Consider the following 23,809-nt stretch of genomic DNA (forward strand, 5'->3'; position numbering starts at 1 on the left):
TGAGTTCATGAAATTTTGTTGTTTTGAAGTCTGTGGTACCTTCCCTTCTCCCTTTCTCCTTCCCTCCTTCCACTTCTCTTGCTTCTGCCATGTGAGATGCTTGCTCCAGCTTCACTTTCCACCGTAATTAGAAGCTTCCTGAGAATCTTCACAGAAGCAGATGCTACCACGTTTCCTGTAAAGCCTGCAAAACTGTGAGTCAATTAAACCTCTTTTCTTTATAAATTACCCAGTGTCAGGTATTTCCTTATAGCAATTCCAGAATGCCTAACACAGAAAATTGGTATCAGGAGTGGGGCATTGCTATAAAGATACCTGAAAATTTGAAAGTGACTCTGCAACTGGGTAATGGACAGAGGTTGGAAAAGTGTGGAGGGCTCAGAATATAGGAAGATGAGGGAAAGTCTGGAACTTCTTAGAGACTGTTTAAATGGTTTTGACCAAAATGCTGACAGCGATATGGACAACGAACTCTAGGCTGCTGAGGTCTGAGATGGAAATGAGGATATTTTGGGAATTGGAGCGAAGGTCAACCTTGCTATGCCTTAGCAAAGAACTTGGCTACATTGTGTCCATGCCCTAGGATCTGTGGAGGTTTGAATTTGAGAGTGATGACCTAGCACATCTAACAGAAAAAAAAAATTATAAGTAGCAAAGCGTTCAAGAAGTGATGTGGCTGCTTATAACAGCCTACACTGAGATGCAAGAACAAATAAATGACTTAAAGTTAGAAATTATATTTAAACAGAAAGCAGAGCATAAAAGTTTGAAATATTTGCAGCCTGGCCACGTGGCAGACCAAAAAAAAGCTCTTTCAAACAGGCTGCTGAGCAACCACCTGCTAGAGATAGTTGCATAACTAAAAGGGAGTCAAGGGCTAATATCCAAGACACTGGGGAAAAGGCCTTGAAGGTATTTCAGACACCCTTGCGGCAGCCCCTCCCATCATAGTCCCAGGGGCCTAGGAGGATAGAAGGGTTTTGTAGACCAGGCCCAGGGACCCACAGCCCTGCACAGCCTCAGAACACTGTTTCCCATATCTCAGCCACTCTAGCTCCAGCTATGGCCCAAACTGGCCCTGGTAGAGTTCAGGCTACCACTCTGGAGAATGCAAGACATAAGCCTTGGTAGCTTCTATGTAGTGTTCAGCCTGTAGGGGTACAGAATCCAAGAGTGATGAATACTTGGCAGCCTCTTCCCTGATTTGTGGATATATGAGAAAGCCTTGGGACTGAGGCAGGAGCCTACTGCAGAGGTGGAGCCCTCGCAGAGAACCTCTACTATGGCAGTGCCAAGTGTCGGAGCCCCCACAGAGGGTCCCTAATAGAGCACTGCTTAGTGGAGCTGTGAGAAAGGGGATACCAATCTCCACACCCCAGAATGGTAGATTCACCAGCTGCTTGCACCCTGCACCTAGAAAAGCTACAATCATTTAAATCCAATCCACAAGAGCAGCCCTGGGGGATGAATCCCGCAAAGACACAGGGGCAGAGCTGTCCAAGGCCTTGGAAGCCCATCCTTTGCAGCAGTGTGTCCTGGATATGGAACACAGAGTCAAAGGAGATTATTTTGGAGCTTTAAGATTTAATGACTGCCCTGCTGGGTGTTGAACGTACATGGGGCCTGTAGCCCATTTCTTTTAGCTGATTTCTCCCTTTTAGAGTGAGAATGTTTACCTAATGCCTATACCCAACAAATAAAAAACCTGTTTTTTATTTGACAGGCTCATAGGTAGAAGGGACTTGCCTTGTCTCAGATGAGACTTTGGACTTTGCAATTTTGAGTTAACACTGGAAGGAGTTAAGACTTTCAGGGAGTGTTGGGAGGGTACAATTGTATTTTGCAATGTGGAAAGGACATGAGATTTAGGAGGGGCCAGAGGTGGAATGATATAATTTGGATATTTGTCCCTGCCCAAATCTCATGTTGAATTATAATCCCCAGTGCTGAAGGTGAGTCCTAGTGGGAGGTGTTTGCATTATGGGGGCAGACCCCTCACGGCTTGGTGTTGTCTTCATGACAGTGAATGAGCTGTTGCGAGACCTGCTCATTTAAAACTGTGTGGAACCTCCCCTCCCCACATACTCTCTATCTCTCTCTCTTGCCCTTGCTCTTGTCATGGGAGATGCCTGCTCCCCATTTTGTAGTCTGCCGTGATTGGAGGCTTCGTGAGGCCTCCCCAGAAGCAGATGCCACCAAGCTTCATGTAAAGCCTAAACAATTGTGAGCTAATCAAACCTCTTTTGCTTATAAATTACCCCGTCTCAAGTATTTCTTTAGTGCTCACAATTCAGCTGGCTAGAAGGCTAGATACATGGCAAGAGAGGAAGCAAGAGAGAGAGTGGAGGTACCAGGCTCTTTGTAACCACCAGCTCTTGCAGGAATAATGGAGTGCGAACTCACTTATTATAGTAAGGACTGCACCAAACCTGTGACCCTGTGACCCAAACATCTAGGCATTTAGGCAATGCACAAATGGCCTAACACAGTTCAGTTTACAACAATGGCCTGTACCTATACCCATTCAGAGCTCTGTTCTGAAAAAGCTATTCCAAAGAGCTCTCCAGCAGAGTGGCAACTCCCATCTTTCTCAATTCCCTGAGCTAAAAGAGATATTCCAGATGAATTTGGCAGATGGTGAAAACCAGGAAATATGCTGCTTTCTCAGCCAAAGCTTCTGCCCCATACAAAGGATTCAGAAAGGATGGCTGCTGGTGAAAAGTCCAGTCCCCCTCATAGCTCTGTGTGACTGAAGAGCTGGTCTAGGAGTCAAAACAGCCCTGTGGAATCTTGCATATCTCCCAACTTTATAGTGCAAAAGTGGTATCCCAGTTAGATTTGGCAGGGGTTCTTCCCAGGGGAAAACTGGATCAAGCATGAAAACTGGCAACACCCTAACTTTGCCAAGCAACTAGACTTTATCTGGATCAAACTGCAGGGCAATTTATGCTCTGGACTGTAATCAAAAACAACAGAACTAACAGCAATCAGTGGAGACTAAAAGTTTGGTATGATATAAATAGAAGCCAAGAGCCATTATTGGGGAGATCAGAAAGAGACAAAGAGAATTCCACAAATACCAGTCATCGCTAGTGGCCCAGAATACTAGGCACATACCCAAGGCTGCATACTCCGAGGAATGGCTGAAGAGGAAAATAATGATTATCTAGTCTTTGGCTGAATATGAGGCAACCTCAAGCTCCTCGGACTGTGAAAGCACTCTCCAAGTCACAAACAGAATCAACAGTAAAGGGTAAACACCTTGCTGGTTTAAAATGCTTAATTACAACCTCTGGCCAACCACACATCACTAAGCATGCTGACACAGAGGCAATCCCTAGAAATCTAGGCCTAAATATAAAAACAGGAAAGAAGTATCTAGGCAGGGATATCTGAGACTTCATACCATGTTACAAACAGACATCACAGAGTAAGTCCAAGAAAGTCACTAAACAAGTAAGTGAACAAACGACAACAAAAAGAAGCCTGGGGTGGGATGAAGGGTGTTGTTGGAAACCAGAGTTGCTACAATATATTATCTAAAATGTCCCGTTTACAACACAAAAATATAAAACATGCAAATAAACAAGAAGTTTTGACCCAATAGAAATTGTCTTAGAGAAAATCCAGATGGATGCAGTGATATTCTCTTTCTTCTTATATTTTTGTCTGGAAAGCTATTTTGTCTGGTGGAGTTACTCTAGACTCGACTCTATTCCCTTAATCTGTGTGTATGTATTTATGTCAGTGTCAAGCTTTTTTATTACTATAGCATTGGAATAGATTTTCAAATCATGCAATGTGATACCTCTGGCTTTCTTCTTTTTGCCAATATTGTTCTGGCTGTTTGGAGTCTCTTCTGGTTGCACATGGATTTTAGGATTGTTTTTCTGTTTCTGGGGAAAGTGTCATTGAAATTTTGATAGGGATTGCACTGAATATGTAGACTGTTTTGGGTAGCATGGACATTTTAATAATATGAATTCTCTCAATTCATAACCAGGGGATAGCTTTCAATTTGCTTCTGTCTTCTATTTCATCAGTGTTTTAAAGTTTTCAGTGTACAGATCTTTCACTTACTTGGCTAAATTTATTTCTAAGTATTTTTTATAGTAGCTAATTTAAATGAAATAATTTTCTTGATTTTTTGGATAGTTCACTGTTACTGTATAGAAACACTGATTTTGTATGCTGATTTTGTATTTGCAACTTTACTAAATTCATTTAGTACTTTTAAAAGATTTTTCTGTAGTCTTTAGGGTTTTCTGTATACAAGGATCATGTTGTTTCAAACAGAGTCTTAGTCCTTTTGTGTTGTTATGAAGGAATATCTGAGACTGGGTAATTTGTAAAGAAAAAAGGTTTATTTGGCTCACGATTCAGCTGGCTAGAAGGCTAGATACATAGCAAGAGAGGAAGCAAGAGAGAGAGTGGAGGTGCCAGGCTCTTTGTAACCACCAGCTCTTGCAGGAAATAATGGAGCGCGAACTCATTATAGTAAGGACTGCACCAAACCATTCATGGGGGATCTGGCCCTGTGACCCAAACATTTACCATGAGGACCCACCTCCAACAATGGGAAACAAATTTCAATATGAGGTTTGGGGAAAAAACATCGAGATTATAGCGTAAGGACAAATTAAATTCTTCCTTCTCAATTGAGATACCTTTTATTTCTTTCTCTTGCCTAATTGCTCTGGGTAGGACTTCCAGTAGTATGTTAAATAGAAATGGCAAGAGTGGGCATCCTTGTCTTGTGCTTGGTCTTAGAGGAAAAGCTTTCAGCTTTTCACCATTGAGTATGATGTTAAATGTAGGATTCTCATATATGGCCTTTACCATGTTTAGGTACATTCCTTGTATAACCAATTTCTTGAAGTTTTTATCATGAAAGGATGTTGAATTTTGTCAAATGCCTTTTCTGCATCTATTGACATGATCATATGGCTTTTGTCCTTCCTTTTGTTAATGCCATATGTCACATTTATTGATCTGGATATTTTGAACCATCTTTCCATCCCTTGGATAAATCCCACTGATCAGGGTAAATGATTATTTTAATGTGCTGTTGAGTTCAGTTTGCTAGTATTTTGTTGAAGACTTTTGCATCTAAGTTCATCAGGAATACTGACCTGTAATTTTCTTTCCTTGTTGTGTCCTTGTCTGGCTTTTGTATCACAGTAATGCTGGCCTTGTAAAATGCATTTGAAAGTAATGCCTGTTGTTCAGTTTTTGAAGAGTTTGAGGACTGGTATTATTCCTTCTTTAAATGTTTGGTAGAATTCAGCAGTGAAGCCATCATGTCCCCAGCTATTCTTTGATAGAGTTTTTACTAGTGACTCAATCTCCTTATTCATTAGCACTCTGTTCGGATTTTCTATTTCTTTGTAATTCAGTCTTGGTAAGTTGTATGTGTCTAGCAATTTGCCAATTTTTTTCTAGGTTATCCAGTTTGTTGGCATATAATTGTTCACAGTAGTCTCATGATTTTTAGTATTTCTGTGGTATCATTTGTAATGTCTCCTCTTTCATTTCTGATTTGTCTTCTCTCTTTTTTAGAACTGAGTCTAGCTAAAGGTTTATCAATGTTACCTTTTCACAAAAACCAACTCTTAGTTTCACTGATCTTTTATATTGTTTTTCTCATTTCTATTTCATGTATTTGTGTTCTGATCTTTATTATTTCCTTCTTTATGCTGACTTTGGGCTTAGTTTTTTTTGTTTGTTTTGTTTTGTTTTTTCCTAGCTTCTTGAGGTGTAACATTAGGTTTTATACTTGGGACCTGGAGCCTGAATCCACAGGAACTGGCCTGGCACCGAGAGAGGCTTGGCACCTGGGACCACTGGGATGGGCCTGGAACCTGGGTCTGGGCTGTCTTAGCACCTCAGTCTATAGGGTCTGTCCCAGTATTGGGGTGAGAATGGACCCTGGGTCTGCTGGAGCAGGCCTGAACTCTGGGTTCTCTAGAGCCTGGGGCCAGCATGGAGCTCGGTTCTGTAGGGGCTGGTATGAAGCCTAGGATTATGGCACTGGCCTAGCACCTGGAGCCACTAGAAATGGCCAGGATCCTAGGGCTGTGGAGACAGGCCTGGAGTTTGTGTCTGCTGGTGCTGGCTGGAGGCTGAGTATATAGGTGCTTGTCTAGAGGCTAAGTCTGCAAGGACTGGCCTTGGTTCTGGGGCCAGCCTGGGTCCTGGGTATACATGAGTGGTCTTGGAGCCTGAGTCCATGGAGACCAATCCACTAGCAGTGTCTACTGGGACAGGCATGTACCCTAGGTCTGCTGGGGCATGGGGCCACAGGGACTGGCTTAACACCGGGCAGGCCTAGAGCCTGTGTCTCTGAGTTCCTGCCTAGTGTCAGAGGCTAAGGGTGCTAATCCAGCACAGGAGTGGATCTCAAGCCTATGGCCATGAGAACTGGCCCATTCCTGGGGACGATCCTGATGCTAGTATCACTAGGGGTGGCCTTGCCCTGGGGTGGCTCTGGAGCCTAAAACTGCAAGGACCTGTCTGAGACTGGGGATAGTCTAGAGCCTGGAGCTGCTGGTATTGGCCTAGCACTAGGGAGGCCTGGAGCCTGGGGCTAGAGGGTTCTGCCTGATACCAGGGTGGGCTTTCAGACTGTATCTGCAGGTATTAACTTGAACCTGGGGTAAAGGGGCTAGCCTGGTACTGAGCAGACGTGGAACCTGTATCCACATATGTCAGCCTGATGACTAAGGCTGCAAGAGCCAGCTTGGTGCTGGGGATAGCTGAGAGCTTAGGACCACTGAGGTCAGCTGAACACTGAGGACAGTCCAGAACCTGAGGATCCTGAGGTTGTCCTGACAGTAAAGAAGCCTGGAGACCAAGTCTGCTGCATAGGTCTGGAGCCTGGGGCTGTGGGATGCAGCCTGGTGCTGGAACAGGTGGGCTTGGAGGCTTAGTCCATAGATACTGACCTGGAGTCTAGAGCTGTGGAGGCCTACCCTGCATTGTGTTTTACTAAGACAAGTCTATTGCTGGTGTCCAAGGCAAAGTCTGGTGTCTATTGCCCACTTTTCTCTCCACGCTACACTGCCTGGTGTTGGGGGAGGGGTGACATGGGCAATGTAAAACTGACCGTCTCTCCTGCCCTCATCAATGCATCTTTTCATAATTCTGTGCTACACCCGGGAGCTGTAATTTCTCACTTGGTTTCCTTAGCTCCTATAAAGGTCATTTCATATATGGAGGGATCTTCGAATTGATGTTTCTGCAAGGGAAAGAGTGCTGGAGCATCCTATTCTGCCATTTTGCTGATGCTTGTCTCTGAGTCAGGGTTTTGACCAATCATATCATCATCACCAATCTTGCTGACACTGCCTCTGTTCAGCACCCACTCCCAGGTCCTGAATCAGGGCTTTCACATGTCCTTACTGAGGCTGCACTCCCGCTACTCTGTGCCCTAGCCCCTGGGTCTTGAGCCAGGGCTTTGATTAACCATCCCTGGGGTTATGCTGCCACTGCTCTAGACTCTACACTCTGGGGCTTAAGTCACAGATATCATTGCTGTTTGCTCCACTCCCTGGGGCCTGAGTTGTGGCTACAACCAGCCATCCCTTGGGCCACACTACCCACTGTTGCATCACAGACCCACAGCCCAGGCCTCCTCTTGGTCCTGTCATTGCTGGATCTGTGTTACTGTTATATCCCTTCCCCATGAGGTCAAGTCATTGTGGAATGTCCTAGAGACCCACCGTAAACTCTGTAGATGATATGCACAAGACCATGTCTTAATCACTGGCACCACTATCCCAGCAAGTATGTCTCTGCTCCAGTTCCCAGATGCCACAGAAGTTCTGTGCACACCTAACCACAGATCCTCAGATCTGTTGCTACTCCAAATACCTGTGCCCTAAGCACTGGCACCACCATCACTGTCTTAGCCTCTTTGGACTTCTATAACAAAATGCTTTAAGCTGGATTATTTATAAATTATAGAAATGTATTGCTTACAGTTCTGGAGGCTGGAAAGTCACATATCAAGGCAACAGAAGATATAGTCTCTAATGAGGGCTTGATCTGTGCTTCAAAGATGTTAACTTCTTCTAGCATCCTTACATGGCAGAAGGAGTAAGTCCATTCCCTTCAATCTCTGTTATGGGGGCATTAGTCCCATTTGTGAGGGCAAAGCCCTCATAACTTAATATCTTTCAGATAGGCCCCACTTATTAAAACTGTCACATACAGTATTAGTTTCCAACATATAAATTTGAAGGGAACACCCACATTCAAACCATAGCAGCCACTGATCATGCACCTGCTCCAATCCCAGCATCACCACAGCTGCAGTTGTGTGAATGCCAGCATGCCACAATCAGTGCCAAGAGGAATAACCTTGGCTAGAATATTCCCCCATGAGAGAAAAGGAGTGCAAGAGGAACCCAGCAGCCACCACTACCAAGGACCATAAGAGCCCTAGCCACTATAGCCACCACAGACTGCACACATATAAACATAAGGCTGCCAGAAAAATGAAAACATCAAGGAAATATGATACCACTAAAGAAACACAGTAACTATGCAGTAAGTGATCTCAAAGAAACGGAGATCTATGTTATCTGAAAAAGAATTAAAAATAATTATTTTAAGGAAGATCAGTGAGATACAAGAGAACACATACAGCTCAATGAACTCAGGAAAGTAATAAAACAAGATCAACAAAGAAACAGAAATTATCAAAAAGAACCAACAAAAATTTTAGAACTGCAGAATATAATGAATGAAATACAAATGTAAAAGAGAGCTTCAAATAGGAGACATGATCAAATAGAAGAAAGAATCTGCAAACTTGAAGGCAGACCTTATGAAATTATCCAGTGAGAAGATTTTTTAAAAAATGAAAAATAGTGAAGAAAACCCAAAGAACTTACGGGACACTATCCACTGAATCACTGATCACATTTGGATGTTTGTCCCCTCCAAATCTCATGTTGAAATGTCATCTCAAATTTGAAGTTGGGGCCTGGTGGGAGGTTACTGGATCATGGGAGCAGTCCCTCATAAATAACTTGGTGCCATCCTCATAATAGTGAGTGAGTTTTTGCAAGATCTGGTTGTTTAAAATTTTGTGGCACCTCCCCACTTGCTTTCTTGCTCCCACTCTCACCATATGACATGCTGGTTCCTCATTGCCATCTGGCATGATAGTTAGCTTCCTGAGGCCCGCACCAGAAACATGTCAGCACCATGCTTCCTGTACAGCCTGAAGTACTGTAAGCCAAAAATAAAACCTCTTTTAACAAAGTAGTTAGCCTCAGGTATTCCTTTATAGCAATGCAAAAATGGTCTAATACAACATAGATGCTAAAGTCCTCAACAAAATACTAGCAAACTAAATTCAACAGCACGTTAAAAGACTCATTCATGGATGGGAGGAAAATAGCAAACAGGAAGCAGGGCTAACATGCATCTCCCACTTGAACAGACAAAACAGTGTGTGGAGACTCATACCATGAACTTTTGTTCCAAGAACCACTGCAGGAACATACCAGGAAAACCAAAAGAATTCACAGATCCTTTGATGGTAGCAGAGCGCTGCTGCAAATTCCATGAGATGGGTGAGTTTCCAAAGTGAGAGAGGGTGAAAACCTGCCTCCAAACACACATTCCACTGGGGAATCTAAAAATCTAGATCATGGGAGAAGGATTTAACCCTGCCTAGAGCTGGAACAGATTTCAGGAACCACATGAAATATAAAGGTAAAAGCAGCAGTGGGGAAGGACCTTGTAGGCACTCAGAGTCTCCAGCTCAAGCCCAGGGAAGCCATCCCTAACTGCTAAGATCTCACAGGGGCTCTCAGGGAAGACAGCCAGCAGAATTAGGGAGGGGTCAAAGGGTGAAAGAAGTTTCCAACTGAATTTTGTAATAATTTTGACTGGGCACAAACATTCTTGAGCAGAATATGGGGGTGAATGGGAACTGCTGCAAATATGAGCATAGGAACCATTAACATTGTGAACACAAAGAGAGAGGAGGGCCTGAAAGCTGTGCTTGCATTCTTAGCAAGGAAACTTATGGCCCAGGGCAGGTCTGAGCTCTGCACACAGGCTGCCTGGATCTAAACTGTTAGCAGGTCACTGCAGAATCAAGATTGGCCTCACCAAATGCATGGGAGCTGAGTGAGTCCTTTCACTAATGGCTATACCCTAAATCCCTGGAGAACTATACTGCACAGCAGAGGCAGCCATAATCCCCTCGAACATAACCCCATTGGCCTGAGAACCATCGCCCTCAACCTCCACGGAAGCCTTTGCAAGCCCCATGCAAGAAGAGACTAAGCTCAGATCCACCTAATACCCTGCCCGCACGTGGTGGTATTTCCCAACCTGCCTGGTAACCAAATACAAAAGACATGAACTCTTGGGAGCTTTATGGCCCTGCCCATTACCTGAGAAAACAGAATACTTCCTCTGCCAACTTAGGGTAAGCTTATATCCCACTACTGCTAACACAGCTGGTGTTATCTTGAATGTGTTACCTCCTGACTGGAGGGCAATTATCTTATGCCATTACAGCAACTCATGACAGAATAACCCTGCTCCTAAGAAGGGGGAGAGCCCCACGTCAGGCAATCACCCCATGGGATAAAAGAATCTGAACAGCAGGACTTGAGTTCTAGATCTTTCTGCTAGTGGGTAGTTTCTCACAACAGAGACACAATTGCAATGCTGGGTACAGTAGGGAAAGTCTACACCTATACCCCAACAGGCAGGCAGCCTCTGTGATCATAAAAGGTCTTGGAGAAGGGGACCTTGTTCCCCCCCAGCACTCCACTGAAGACACAGTGGGCTTCCCCCACAGGAATGCAGCCTAGAAGAATGTATAGACAGCCTTGCTGGAACAATCCAGGGTGAGTGTATCCCCATAACAGGAGCATACTCCACATTCAGGCCAGCAGACAGGCAGAGTCACAATTCCTCCCTACCTGGAAGATCAACATTCCTATACATGAAAAGATGTGTCTGTATGACCCAAGTAGCTGAAACACAAAGACAGGAGTGAAGCTATGAGGTGAATAACTTTCCTGCTGACCTGGCAGGGGGGCTGAGGTAGCTCTCACTCTTCACCCTGATAAAACCTCAGCAGATTTCACTGAGAGCTCCCCCAGCAACCCTCATCAAGGTTGGGATCTTGGCCCACAGTTGGGCATTATTAGGTTGATACAAAAGTAATTGAGGTTTTTGCCGTTGATGGGAAAAACCTCAATTACCTTTGCACCAGCCCTATCTTAGCCACAACTGGTGACTATCCAAGAATACCTTCCCTACTGGACTGAAGACTGAATCATCAATTTAGTAAATAAAACAATGGAAAAAATTAAGTAAATAAATAAATTGTATGCCATGAGAGAAGGAGATAACCTTCAAAAGATCCCTGCCATTCCAACTCCATAGGAGACAGTGAACTCACCCACACACCACGAATATAACTACTACAACCAGCATCAGGGAAAGCCAGCACACAAAGGCTCTCTTTATAACTAACTATCTCATACACAGTCTTCATCCCTACAAGCACAAAAAAGGTCAGGAGTTTGAGACCAGCCTGGCCAACATGGCGAAGCCCCATCTCTAATAAAAATACAAAATTAGCCGTGTTTGGTGGCGCACACCTATAATCCCAGCTACTTAGGAGGCTGAGGCAGGAGAATCACTTAAACCCAGGAGGCAGAGGTTGCAGTAAGCACAGACCATGCCATTGCACTCCAGCCTGGGCCACAAGAGTGAAACTCCATCTCATAAATAAATAAATATTAAAGTCTGATACTTAAGAAGGAAAAGAAGAAATGTAAAATAAAAAAGAAGTCCAATCAAAAAAAGATTCAAGAAGAATTTTAAGAAACAGTCTACATAAATGAGAAGAAACCAGAAAAGTAACTCTGGTAATGACAATACAGGGTTCTATAACACCCCCAAATAATCACACCAGCTCCCCAGCAGTGGATCCAAACCAAAAAGAAATCTCTGAATTGCCAGATAAAGAATTTAGAAGGCTGATTATGAAACTACTCAAGGAGATACCACAGAAAGGTGAAAAAGACCTTAGAGAACTTTTTTAAAAAAATACAGGATATGAATGAAACATTTTCCATAGAAATAGGTATCATAAAGAAAAACCAATCACAACTTCTGGAAATAAAAGACACGCTTAGTGAAAAACAAAATGCAGTGGAAATTTTCAAAAATAGACTAGAACCAGTAGAAGAAAGAATTTCAGAGCTCGAAGACAAGGTTTTCAAATTAACCCAATCAGAAAAAGACAAGGATAAAATAATCTAAAAAAATGAACAAAGCTTCCAGTAAACTGAGGATTATGTTAAATGGCCAAATCTAAGAATAACTGGTCTTCCTGAGGAAGAAGAGAAATCAAAAAGTTAGGAAAACTCATTTGAAGGAATAATTGAGAAAAAATTTCCTGGTCTTGCTAGAGATCTAGACATCCAACTATAAGAAGCTCAAAGAACTTCTGGGAAATTCATCACAAAAAAGATAATCACCTAGACACACAGTCATCAGGTTATCTAAACTCAAGGCGAAGGAAAAAATCTTAAGAGCTGTGAGACAAAAGCATCAGGTAAACTATAAAGAAAAACCTATCAGACTAGCAGCAAATTTCCTAGCAGAAACTTTACAGCCAGAAGGAATTGGGGTCCTATCTTTAACCTCCTTAAATAAAATAATTGTCAGCCAGTAATTTTGTTTCCAGCAAACCTAAACTTCATAAATAAAGGAGAGATAAAGTTGTTTTCAGACAAAAAAAAAATGCTGATAATTCGCCACTACCAAGCCAGCACTACAAGAACTGCTAAAAGCAGTTCTAAATCTTGAAAGAAAACCTCGAAATATGCCCAAAATACAACCAACTAAAAGCATTAATCTCACAAGACCTATAAAACAATAACACAATTTAAAAAAAGGTATTCAGGCAACAACCAGCATGATAAATAAAACAGTACCTCATATCTCAATACTAACACTGATAGTAAATGGCCTAAATGCTCCATTTAAAAGATAAAGAATGGCAGAATGAATAAAAATCCACCAACCAAGTAATTGCTGAGACTCACTTAACACATAAGGACTCACATATACTTAAGGTAAAGGGGTGGAAAAAGATAGTCCATGCAAACGGACACCAAAAGTGAGCAAGAGTAGCTATTTTAAAATAACAACAGTTTAAAAAGACAAAGAGGGATATTATATAGTGATAAGAGGACTACTCCAACAGGAAAATATCACAGTCCTAAACACATACGTACCTAACACAGGAGCTCCACAATTCATAAAACAATTACTACTAGACCTAAGAAATGAGATAGACAGCAACACAATAATAGTAGGGGACTTCAATACTCCACTGACAGCACTAGACAGGTCATCAAGACAGAAAGTCAACAAAGAACCAGTGGATTTAAACTACATCCAGAACAAATGGACTTAGATATTTATAGAACTTACTACCCCAAAACTGCAGAATATGCACTCTTTTCATCAGGACATGGAACATTCTCCAAGACAGACCACATGATAGGCCAAAAAACACTTCTGAATAAATTTAAGAAAATCAAAATCATATTAAGCATCCTTTCAGACCACTGTAGAATAAAACTGAAATCAACTCCAAAGGGAACCCTCAAAACTATACAAATACATGTAAATTAAATAATCTCCTATTGAATGATCTTTGGGCCAACAATGAAATCAAGATGGAAATTTAAAAAGTCTTTGACCTGAATAATAGTAATACAACTTATCAAAACCTCTGGGATACAGCAAAAATAGTGCTAAGAGGAAAGTTCATGGCATTAAATGCCTACATCAAGAAGTGTGAAAGAGCCCAAATATTGACAATCAAATATCACACCTGATATTTGGAACTGGAGAAACAAGGTCAAACTAAACCTAAAGCTAGAAGAAAAGAAATAACAAAATCAGACCAGAACTAAATAAAATTGAAACAAAAAAAATACAAGAGATAAATAAAACAAAGATCTGTTTATTTGAAAAGATTAAGAAAACTGATTGACCATTAGAGAGATTAAACAAAAGAAAAGAAGACAGAATATCCAAATCAGCTCAAGTAGAAATGAAAAGAGAGATATTACAACTGACACCACAGAAATGCAAAAGATCATTGAAGGCTACTATGAACACCTTTGTGCACACAAACTAGAAAACCTAGAAGAGATGGATACATTCCTGGAAATATACAACCCAACTAGATTAAGTAAGGAAGAAGTAGAAACTGAACAGACCAATAGCGAAATCGAAACAGTAGTTTACAAATTGCCAACAAAAACAGATTCCAGGACCAGATGGATTCACAGCTAAACTGTATCAGACACTCAAAGAGGAATTGGTACCAATCCTACTGAAACTATTACCAAAAAAAAAAAAAAAAGAAAGAAAGAAAGAAAGAGGGAGTCCTCCCTAGATCACTCTATGAAGCCAGTATCACCCAAATACCAAAACCAGGAAAGGACATAACAAAAAAAAAAGAAAACTACAGACCAATATCCCTGATGAACACAGATGCAAAAATCCTCAACAAAATACTAGCTAACTGAATCCCAACAGCATATCAAAAGGATAATACATCACAAGCAAGTGGGTTTCATACCAGGGATGCAGGGATGGTTTAACATACACAAGTCAGTAAATGTGATATATCACATAAAAGGAATTAAAACTAAAAATCATAAGATCATCTCAATAGAAGCAGAAAAAGCATTTTTAAAAAATCCTGGCTCCCTTAGTGACAAAAACCTTCTGCAAAATTGGCATAGAAGGAACAGACCTCAAGGTAATAAAAGCCATTTATGACAAGCCCACAGCCAATATCATACTAAATGGGGAAAAATTGAGAGCATTCCCAATGAGAACTGAAACAAGACAAGGATAATCACTTTCACCACTTCTATTCAACATGATATTGGAAGTCTTAGCCAAAGAAATCAGACAAAAGAAAGAAAGGACACTCAAATCGGAAAAGAGGAAGGCAAACCAGTGCTGTTCACCAATGATATGACAGTATACCTAGAAAATTCTAAGAACTCATCCAAGAAGCTCCTAGATCTAACAAACAATTCAGTAAAGTCTCAGGATACAAAATCAATGTACACAAATCAGTAGGACTGCTATACACCAACAATGACCAAGCTGAGAATCAAATCAATAATTCAATCCCTTTTACGACAGCTACAAAACAGAAACAAAAAATAAACAAATAAAAAAACCTCAGGAGGTGGAAGATCTCTACAAGAAAACTATAAAACACTGCTGAAAGAAATTATAGATGACACTAACAAATAGAAACGTGTCCCATGCTCATGGATGGGTACAATCAATATTGTCAAAATGACCATACTGCCAAAAGTGATCTATGGATTCAATACAATTCACATCAAAATATCATCATCGTTCTCCACAGAACTAGAAGAAAACAATCCTTAAATTCATATGGAACCAAAAAAGAGCCCACGTAGCTGAAGTAATACTAAGCAAGAAGAACAAATCTGAAGGCATCATATTACCCAACTTCAAACTACACTGCAAACTAGGCTACAGTTACCAAAACATGGTATTGGTATAAAAGTAGGCACGTAGACCAATGGAACACAGTAGAGAACCAAGAAATAAAGCCAAATACTTACAGCCAATTGATCTTAGGTAAAGCAAATAAAAACAGAATGGGAAAAGCACACACACCCTGTTCAACAAATCATGTTGGAATAACTGGCAAGCCACATGCAGAAGAATGAAACTGGATCCTCATCTCTCACCTCATACAAAAAGCAACTCAAGATGGATCAAAGACTTAAATCTAAGACCTGAAACCATGAAAATTCCAGAAGATAACATCAGAAAAACTCTTCTAGACATTGGCTTAGGCAAAGAGTAGTTCATGACCAAGAATCCAAAAGCAAATGCAACAAAAACAAAAATAAATAGATGGGACCTAATTAAACTAAAAAGCTTCTACACAGCAAACAAAATAGCAGAGAAAACAGACAACTGACAGAGTGGGAGAAAATACTCACAAACTATGCATCTGACAAAGGACTAATATCCAGTATCTACAAGAAACTCAAACAAATCAGCAAAAAAAAAAGAACAAATAATGGCATCAGAAAGTAGGCAAAGACCATGAAGAGACAATTCTTACAATATGCAAATGTCCAACAAACATGAAAAAATGCTTAACATCACTAATTATCAGAGAAATGGAAATTAAAACCACAATGCCATACCATCTTACTCCTGCAAGAATAGCCATAATTAAAAATCAAAAAATAACAGATGTTGGTGTGGATGGGGTGAAAAGGGAACACTTTTACACTGCTGGTGGGAATGTAAGCTAGTACAACCACTATGGAAAACAGTATGGAGATTCCTTAAAGAACTGAAAGTAGAACTACTATTCAATCCAGCAATCCCACTACTGGGTATTTACCCACAGAAAAAAGTCATTATATAAAAAAGTCACTTGCACATGCATGTTTACAGCAGCACAATTTGCAATTGTGAAAATATGTAACCAACCTAAATGCCCATCAACCAATGAGTGGATCAAGAAAATGTGGTATATATACAACCTGGAATACTATTCAGACATAAAAAAGAACAAAATAAGGGTATTTGCAGCAACCCAGATGAAGTTGGAGAACATTATCCCAAGTGAAGTAACTCAGGTATTGAAAACCAACTATCGTATGGTTTTACTAATAAGTGGGGGCTAAGCTAAGATAATTCAAAGGCATAAAAATAAGACAATGCACATTGGGGACTTGGGAACACTGGGAGGGGTAAGGGACAAAATACTGCACATTGGAGACAGTGCAAACTGCTCAGGTGACAGGTGCACCAAAATCTCAGAAATCACTACTAAAGAACTCATCCATTTAACCTAAAACCACCTGTTCCTGAAAAACTATTAAAATGTTTTAAAATGGGCAAAATATCTCAACAGATACTTCATCAAAGATACACAGATGGCAAATAAGCATATGAAAAGATGCTTCACATCATGTCACTGGAGAATTACAAATTAAAACAAGAATAAGATATCACTACATACCTACTAGCAGGGTGAAAATCCGAAACATTGATGATGGTAAATGCTGGGGAGAACATGGAGCAACAGGAAGTCTCATTCATCGCTAGTAGGAATGCAAAATGGTACAACCACTTAGAAGGGTAGCTTGACAGCACTATTCACAATAGCAAAGATACAGAATCAACCCAAATGTTCACCAATAACAGATTGGATTAAAAAAAAATGGTACATATACACCATGGAATACTATGCAGCCATAAAAAGGAATGAGATCATGTCTTTTGCACGAATATGGATGGAGCTGTAGGCTATTATCCTTAGCAAGTAAACACAGGAACAGAAAACCAAATATTGCATGTTCTCACTTATAAGTGGGAGCTAAATGATGAGAACTTACAAACACAAAGAAACCACAGACACTGGGGTCTCCTTGAGGGTAGTGGGTGGGAGCAAAGAGGGGAGCAGAAAAGATAACTATTGGGTAATGAGCTTAATAGCTGGGTGATGAAATAATCTGCACAATAAATGCCCATGATACGAGTCTACCTGCATAACGAACCTTCACATGTACACCTGAACCTAAAATAGAAGTTGAACAAAGAAGTCAATAAATAAATAAAAGTAAAAGGCTCATTCACCATGATCAGTAAGATTTATCCCAGAGATGCAAGGACAGTTCAACATATCCAAATCAATAAACATGATACACCACATTAATAGAATGAAAGACAAAAACAACACGATCATTTTAACGAATGCAGAAAAAGCATCTGACAAACTTCAACATCCTTTTGTGATAAAAACTCTCAACAAATTAATTATACAATGTATGTACCGCAACATAATAAAAGCCATATATGATAAGGCCACAACTAATATACCCAATGGCGAAAAGTTAAAAGCATTTCCTCTAAGATCAGGAACAAGACTCTTGCCACTTCTATTTAACATAGCACTGGAAGTTCTAGTCAAAGCAATTAGGCAAGAGAAAGAAATGAAAGGCATACAAATTGGAAAAGAAGAAGTAAAATTGTCTCTTTTCCCAGATTACATGATATTATACATAAAAATCTTAAATATGCTACCAAAAAGTTGTTAGAACTAATAAATAAACTCAGGGAACTGCAGCACACAAAGTCAACATACAAAAAAGCAGTTATATTTCTATACACTATTGAAGATGATCTACCCAAAAAAGAAAGAAAGCAATCCCATTTAAAACAACATCAGAAAGAATAAAACACTTAAGAATAAACTTAACCCAAGAGGTGAAAGAGCTGTATATTGAAAACTATCAAACCATAATGAACAAAAATGAAGATACAAATGTCAAGATATCCTATGTTCATGAATTGGAAGAATTAATGTTGTTAAAATATCCATACTACCCAAAGCAATCCACAGATTCAATTCTAATGGCATTTTTCACAGACACAGAAAAAATAAACAATTGCAAAATTTGTATGGAATCACAAAAGACTCTGAATAGCCAAAGTAGGTGTACAACCAAAGCAAATGAAATCAGCAATTGCAAAGATACCTGCACTCCCATGTTCATTGCAGGATTTATTCACAATAGCCAAAACATGAAAACAACCTAAGTGTCTAACCTAAGTGTCTGCCAACAGATCAATGGATGAAGAAATTGTGGTGTATATATACACACACACACACACACACACACACACAAAACGGGTTATTATTCAACCATAAAAAAAGAAAGAAATCCTGTTATTTGCAACAACATGGATAACCCTCAAGGGTATTATGCTAAGTGAAGTAAGTCAGATCTGTACGTGGAATCTTAAGAAGTTGAACTTACTGGACTAGAGAATAGAATGGCAGTTACCAGGGGCAAAGGTGAAGGAAAGGGGAGAGGTTGGGAGGTTGGCCAAAGGGCACAAACTTTCAATGATAAGATAGGTAAGTTCAAGGGATACAATACACAACATGGTGAAGTGATACATATAAACTAATTTGATTCTGGTAATCATTCCACAAAATATATGTATATCAAATCATCACACTGTACACCTTAAAATCAAACAATTTCATTTGTCAGTTATACCTCAATAAAGCTGGGGAAAAAAAGAAAAAAAAAAATACATAAACCCAGAGGGTCTTATAGCTACCTGTTCCCCAGGTACATCTTGAATTTACCATTCCCTAGAACTTCTTAATAGCTAAAATCATAAATTCAGCAAGTTTTTTTCTGAGTACAACCTCCTATAATTACAGTTTCGATTTCCTTACTGATCTACTTCAGTTCTTACAGGTAAAGTTACCTACCTTAGAAGACGTTTAGTGAGAATTAAATGAAATAATGTGTATCAACAGCTTAGCACAGTACCTGACACACAGTAAGTCCTCAAGAAATCATAGACAAATTTTGATTTTAAGTATTCTATTACAAACAAATTATCTGCCAATATCCAAATTGTCCTCAAACTCACTCTCAACCTCTGGCATTAAATGAAACTTGGCTTTTACTTGACACTACTATTATATATTCCTCCCAATCCACTTAATTGAAGGCCAGACCTCCAGCAATTCCCCCTGATTTCAGAAGATCTGAGAGATCAGCATAGTCCTTGCTTCTCAAGCACCATGATCTCCACAAATCTTAGCCATTTCTAACACAATTACCCTACCTTGCAATTATTAGAAATTGTTTCACCTTCGAGATCCTAAATGCTTGAAATTTCCCTCATTAAAATAGAATGCTCTTTCAATTCTCCTACTCTTTTTGAACTAGATCTTCTTTCTCACTATGGCCATAAATCTTCTAGTACCCTAGTCCATCACTTCAATCTTCTTTGTTTGTCTCCTTATCCAGAGTAGATGACTATTATTTGGATAAATTCCCTAGATCTTCTAACATTCTCACCTTGACAACACTCAGCACTTGAGCAACCCACTGTCTCCTCTTCCCCTATGCTGTGAGCACTGCTGGAGAAAATCACTACTAGAGCCAACAGTAGCCGGGCCCTCACTTCTCAGCAATTATTAATATTTTATTCAATGTCTACTGATACTTTACTGAATTCCTACAACACCTTTTCCAAGCCTATCCCATTCTTAAACTCCTAAAGGCACATTTAACTCTCTCAGCAGATGACCTTACACCCAGAAGATACAGACCTCCAATGTGAGCTCCCTCCTTGACCTCCTTCGTTCTTCAAAATCACTTTGTATCTTCACCTTCTATCTTGACCAACTCTGGCCTTTGAAGCAAAGTGTGTCTCCTCTTTGCCAAGGTTAATCCCTCCACTTGTTCTCTTGATTTTACCACTGTCTTACAAAGTATGGTTAAGAGTCCAGGTTCAGGACTTAAACCATGTGATTTCAGATCCAGCTCTACCACTTTACTCCTGTATGACCTCGGAGTTACTCAACCTCTTTAAGTTTCTGTTTCCCTACCTGCAAAAAGTGATTAATAACAGTTCCTACTCATAAGGCCAATGTGAAACATAAATGAGAGAATCCACATAAAGTGCTTAGCAAAATTCCTAGCACGTAGTCAATATTCAATAACATAATAGCTGTAAATACTATTACCTTTCCCTCTAGATACTTCCTGGTACATTTTCCCTTGTCTCCAAAGTAGCTCAAGTCTTCTGTCTCCTGTTTTGTTTTTAGTTTTTTTTTTTTTTTTTTTTTTTTAATTAAAAGACACCTTTTCTGGAATTTGCTACCCTCATTCCAAGATTTTGTTCCTTTCTTTCACCACCAAAGAGTAATGTATAACTCCTTTCCAGCGGAAGCATGGAGGAGTGGAAAGACTTCGGGGATAAATATACTGTTTGAACCTAGTTCTTCCACTTAGTGGTTGTATGGCCTGGAGCAAGCAGTTTTTCTAACCCTCCGTTTTTTCATCTGTAAAATGGATATATTACCCATTTCTTAGGGTCATCAAGAGGATTAAACTAAAATAATATATGTAAATCATCTGGCCAAAGTAGGTGCTAAATGAATGCCAGTTCTCCATCCCTTATTCTTTTCTTAACCCCTTACAATCTTGGTTGTTCCTCTACCACTCTATTTATCTCTTTAGCTCACTTCAGCTCTTATTAGCATGGTTTTGAATAATCTAACTCCTCTAAACCTTAATTTTCATCTGTAAAATGGTAATAATACCCACCACATAAAGCTGTCTTGAGAATTAGTGAATTAACACATGTAATGTGTTTTAGCATAGTGCCTGGCCTGGAGTAAGCACTTAATAAATGATAACTGCAGCAACTTATTAACGGTGAAATCAAAGGACTGTTCAACTCTCTTCTCTAAGTTTCAATGACAACACACTATTCTGGTTTGCTTTTTGCCACTGACCATTCCTTCTGTCTGTGGACCTTCTCCATGAAGCCTTTCTTTACTCTCTTCAAACCAAGTGTGAGCTCTCTCTCTTTTTGAGCCTCAGAGCACTCTGTACTTCTCTTGAGGTAAGAAACTCCCCTTACTCTTAATCACAATCATTTGTGTTATATGTGTTATATCTCCACCACTTAATCTCTTTTGTCCTCATTGCCTGGCACTTTATTCATGTAGAACATGTTTACTACCTAATATACATCAGACTTGTGCCAGGTACTACGGATACAAAATATAATTACTGTCTTCAAGGAACTTAAAGTTTAGATAGCTAGAACAGACAAGTAAGTAGTCTGTATGTGCAGTGGAATAAATGCTTGGTTAAGAGTGTGCCCACAGTCCTCTGGGAGCACAAACAGGTGTTATTTAAAATAGACTGGCGAGGACCGGGCGCGGTGGCTCACGCCTGTAATCCCAGTACTTTGAGAGGCCCGGGAGGGTGTATCATGAGGTCGGGAGTTCGAGACCTGCCTGACCAACATGGTGAAACTCCGTCTCTACTAAAAAATAAAAAAATTAGCCGGGCATGGTGGCGCGCGCCTGTAGTCCCGGCTACTCAGGAGGCTGTGGCAGGGAATCACTTGAACCCGGGGGGAGCGGGGGGCGGGGAGGTTGCAGTGAGCCGAGATCAGGCCACTGCACTCAAGTCTGGGAGACAGAGCAAGACTCTGTCTCAAAAATAAAAAATAAAATAAAATAGACTGGGGAGATCAAGGACACTGTTAGACAGGCATTTTTGTGTTTTGCCTATGGGGAGGCTATACACAAATATCTGTTGAATTAAAGAATGAACTATAAATGCAACTAGATAAGCATGGGAAAAGGCACTTTAGGCCCAGAGAAAGAGCATGTAAAAAAGCAAGGAGGGGTCAAGCAAGTAGCTCAGCATCGACAGGAGGAGGGTTCCTGAGTGACAAGAGATAAGGCTGGAAAGTCTAGGTAAAATCAGGTGTTCTAGACATAAGAGTATGACCTGACCCCAGAGGGGAGATGATGACATGCCCATACAGTTTTGTAAATGGGGGGGTGGGATGGGGGTGGGGAGGCAAAAAATCAAATTTGCATTTTGGTAGATGTACTCTGGCAACACAGAAAACGGATTATATAAAAGCCAGGCTTGAGGCAGCAAGTTCAGGTAGGAGGTTGTTGAAAGAACTCACATGAAGTATGAGAACCAGAACTGCAGACGCTGCCGACTTAAACTTCAGCGAAACTGAATTATTCATATTGTATCTCCTGCAAGCCTAACAGAATATTTTACACTTAAAACCCGCTACGTAAATACCTGTAGACTACCATTATTAAACACTACTTAGGGAACTGCAGCAAGCAGCCAGCTGAGTCACTCACTGTACACGGATTCCCAAGTAAAGGCATCTTTTCCAAGCGTAAAACTCGAAAGAAACAGGTTATTCGAGCACAGAGAGCAACAACACTACTTGTAAACCAGCGCACTGCTGAGAGACTATGGGACCTCTCTATTCTGGTCAGTTTCACCCCAAATGTTTCAACAAAGTCCTTCCATAGGGTCATGAGGCCTTGCCCTGTGCGCCGAGACAAATGCCCAGGATTTTTTTTTTTTCTCTCTTTATTGCAGCTCAAGACCGAAACATCTACTGCGGCTCGTCGCCTGGCCAACCATTTTCACCCAGCCATTTCCCAGTTTTATATTGTGCCACTGTGTAAATCGACAACCGAAGGGGATTGAGGAAGCAGTGTCCCAGGCTGATAAAACCCTAATGGGGAAAGGCAGGTGTCTTGAGGCTTCAAACAATAAAGATTGTAATTATGTCAAAACCCACCTCCACCCCGCCCCTTGCTCCGGGGCTCCTTCAGAAGTTAGTAGGATCCCTTTTATAGTTACCGGGATGCTATCGGCAACCACAGAAATTAAGCAAGTTCGTTTTCGCTTACCCTGATGGCCGCCATGTCTACGACCCTTTCCGCCAAGGTTTTCAGACGGAGAGCGGAGAGGGACAAATCAGTTCGACTAGGCTCCCCTTCCGACAGCCCCGCCCCGTTACGCCCGTTGCCTGCCAGTTACCGCCTTTTCTCCGCCCTCCTCCGGCGGCCGTGGCAACTGCTGTTACCGCCTTTTCTCCGCCCTCCTCCGGCGGCCGTGGCAACTGCTGTTGCCTGCCAGTTACCGCCTTTTCTCCGCCCTCCTCCAGCGGCCTTGGCAACTGCTGCAGTTTTGGTCGGCTGTCTTCCGGAGAAACTGTTCACCTTTGTGGTTGCCCCTCCCGGTCCCAGATAAAGCCTTTCAGAATATTATCCATAGTCTAGGTGGGAGTTATTTTCCTGGGTGCAGAACTTTTAATTATTTTGTTTCAGGCATATGTGATATGTCTACAT

At 40.8% G+C, this 23,809-nt stretch overlaps 1 protein-coding gene across 1 annotated transcript in view; it reads right to left on the reverse strand.

The window, feature by feature from the left end:
* Positions 1–23,407, reverse strand: part of APOOL (apolipoprotein O like) — an 81,866-nt gene extending 58,459 nt beyond the window's left edge. Inside the window, exon 1 of the mRNA XM_025372580.1 lies at positions 23,369–23,407. Coding sequence (XP_025228365.1) covers positions 23,369–23,383 — 15 coding nt within the window. The 5' untranslated portion in view covers positions 23,384–23,407. The remainder of the gene's footprint in view (positions 1–23,368) is intronic.
* Positions 23,408–23,809: the final 402 nt, after the last annotated feature.

Source organism: Theropithecus gelada, chromosome X (assembly GCF_003255815.1).
Source record: "Theropithecus gelada isolate Dixy chromosome X, Tgel_1.0, whole genome shotgun sequence".
NCBI lineage: Eukaryota > Metazoa > Chordata > Mammalia > Primates > Cercopithecidae > Theropithecus > Theropithecus gelada.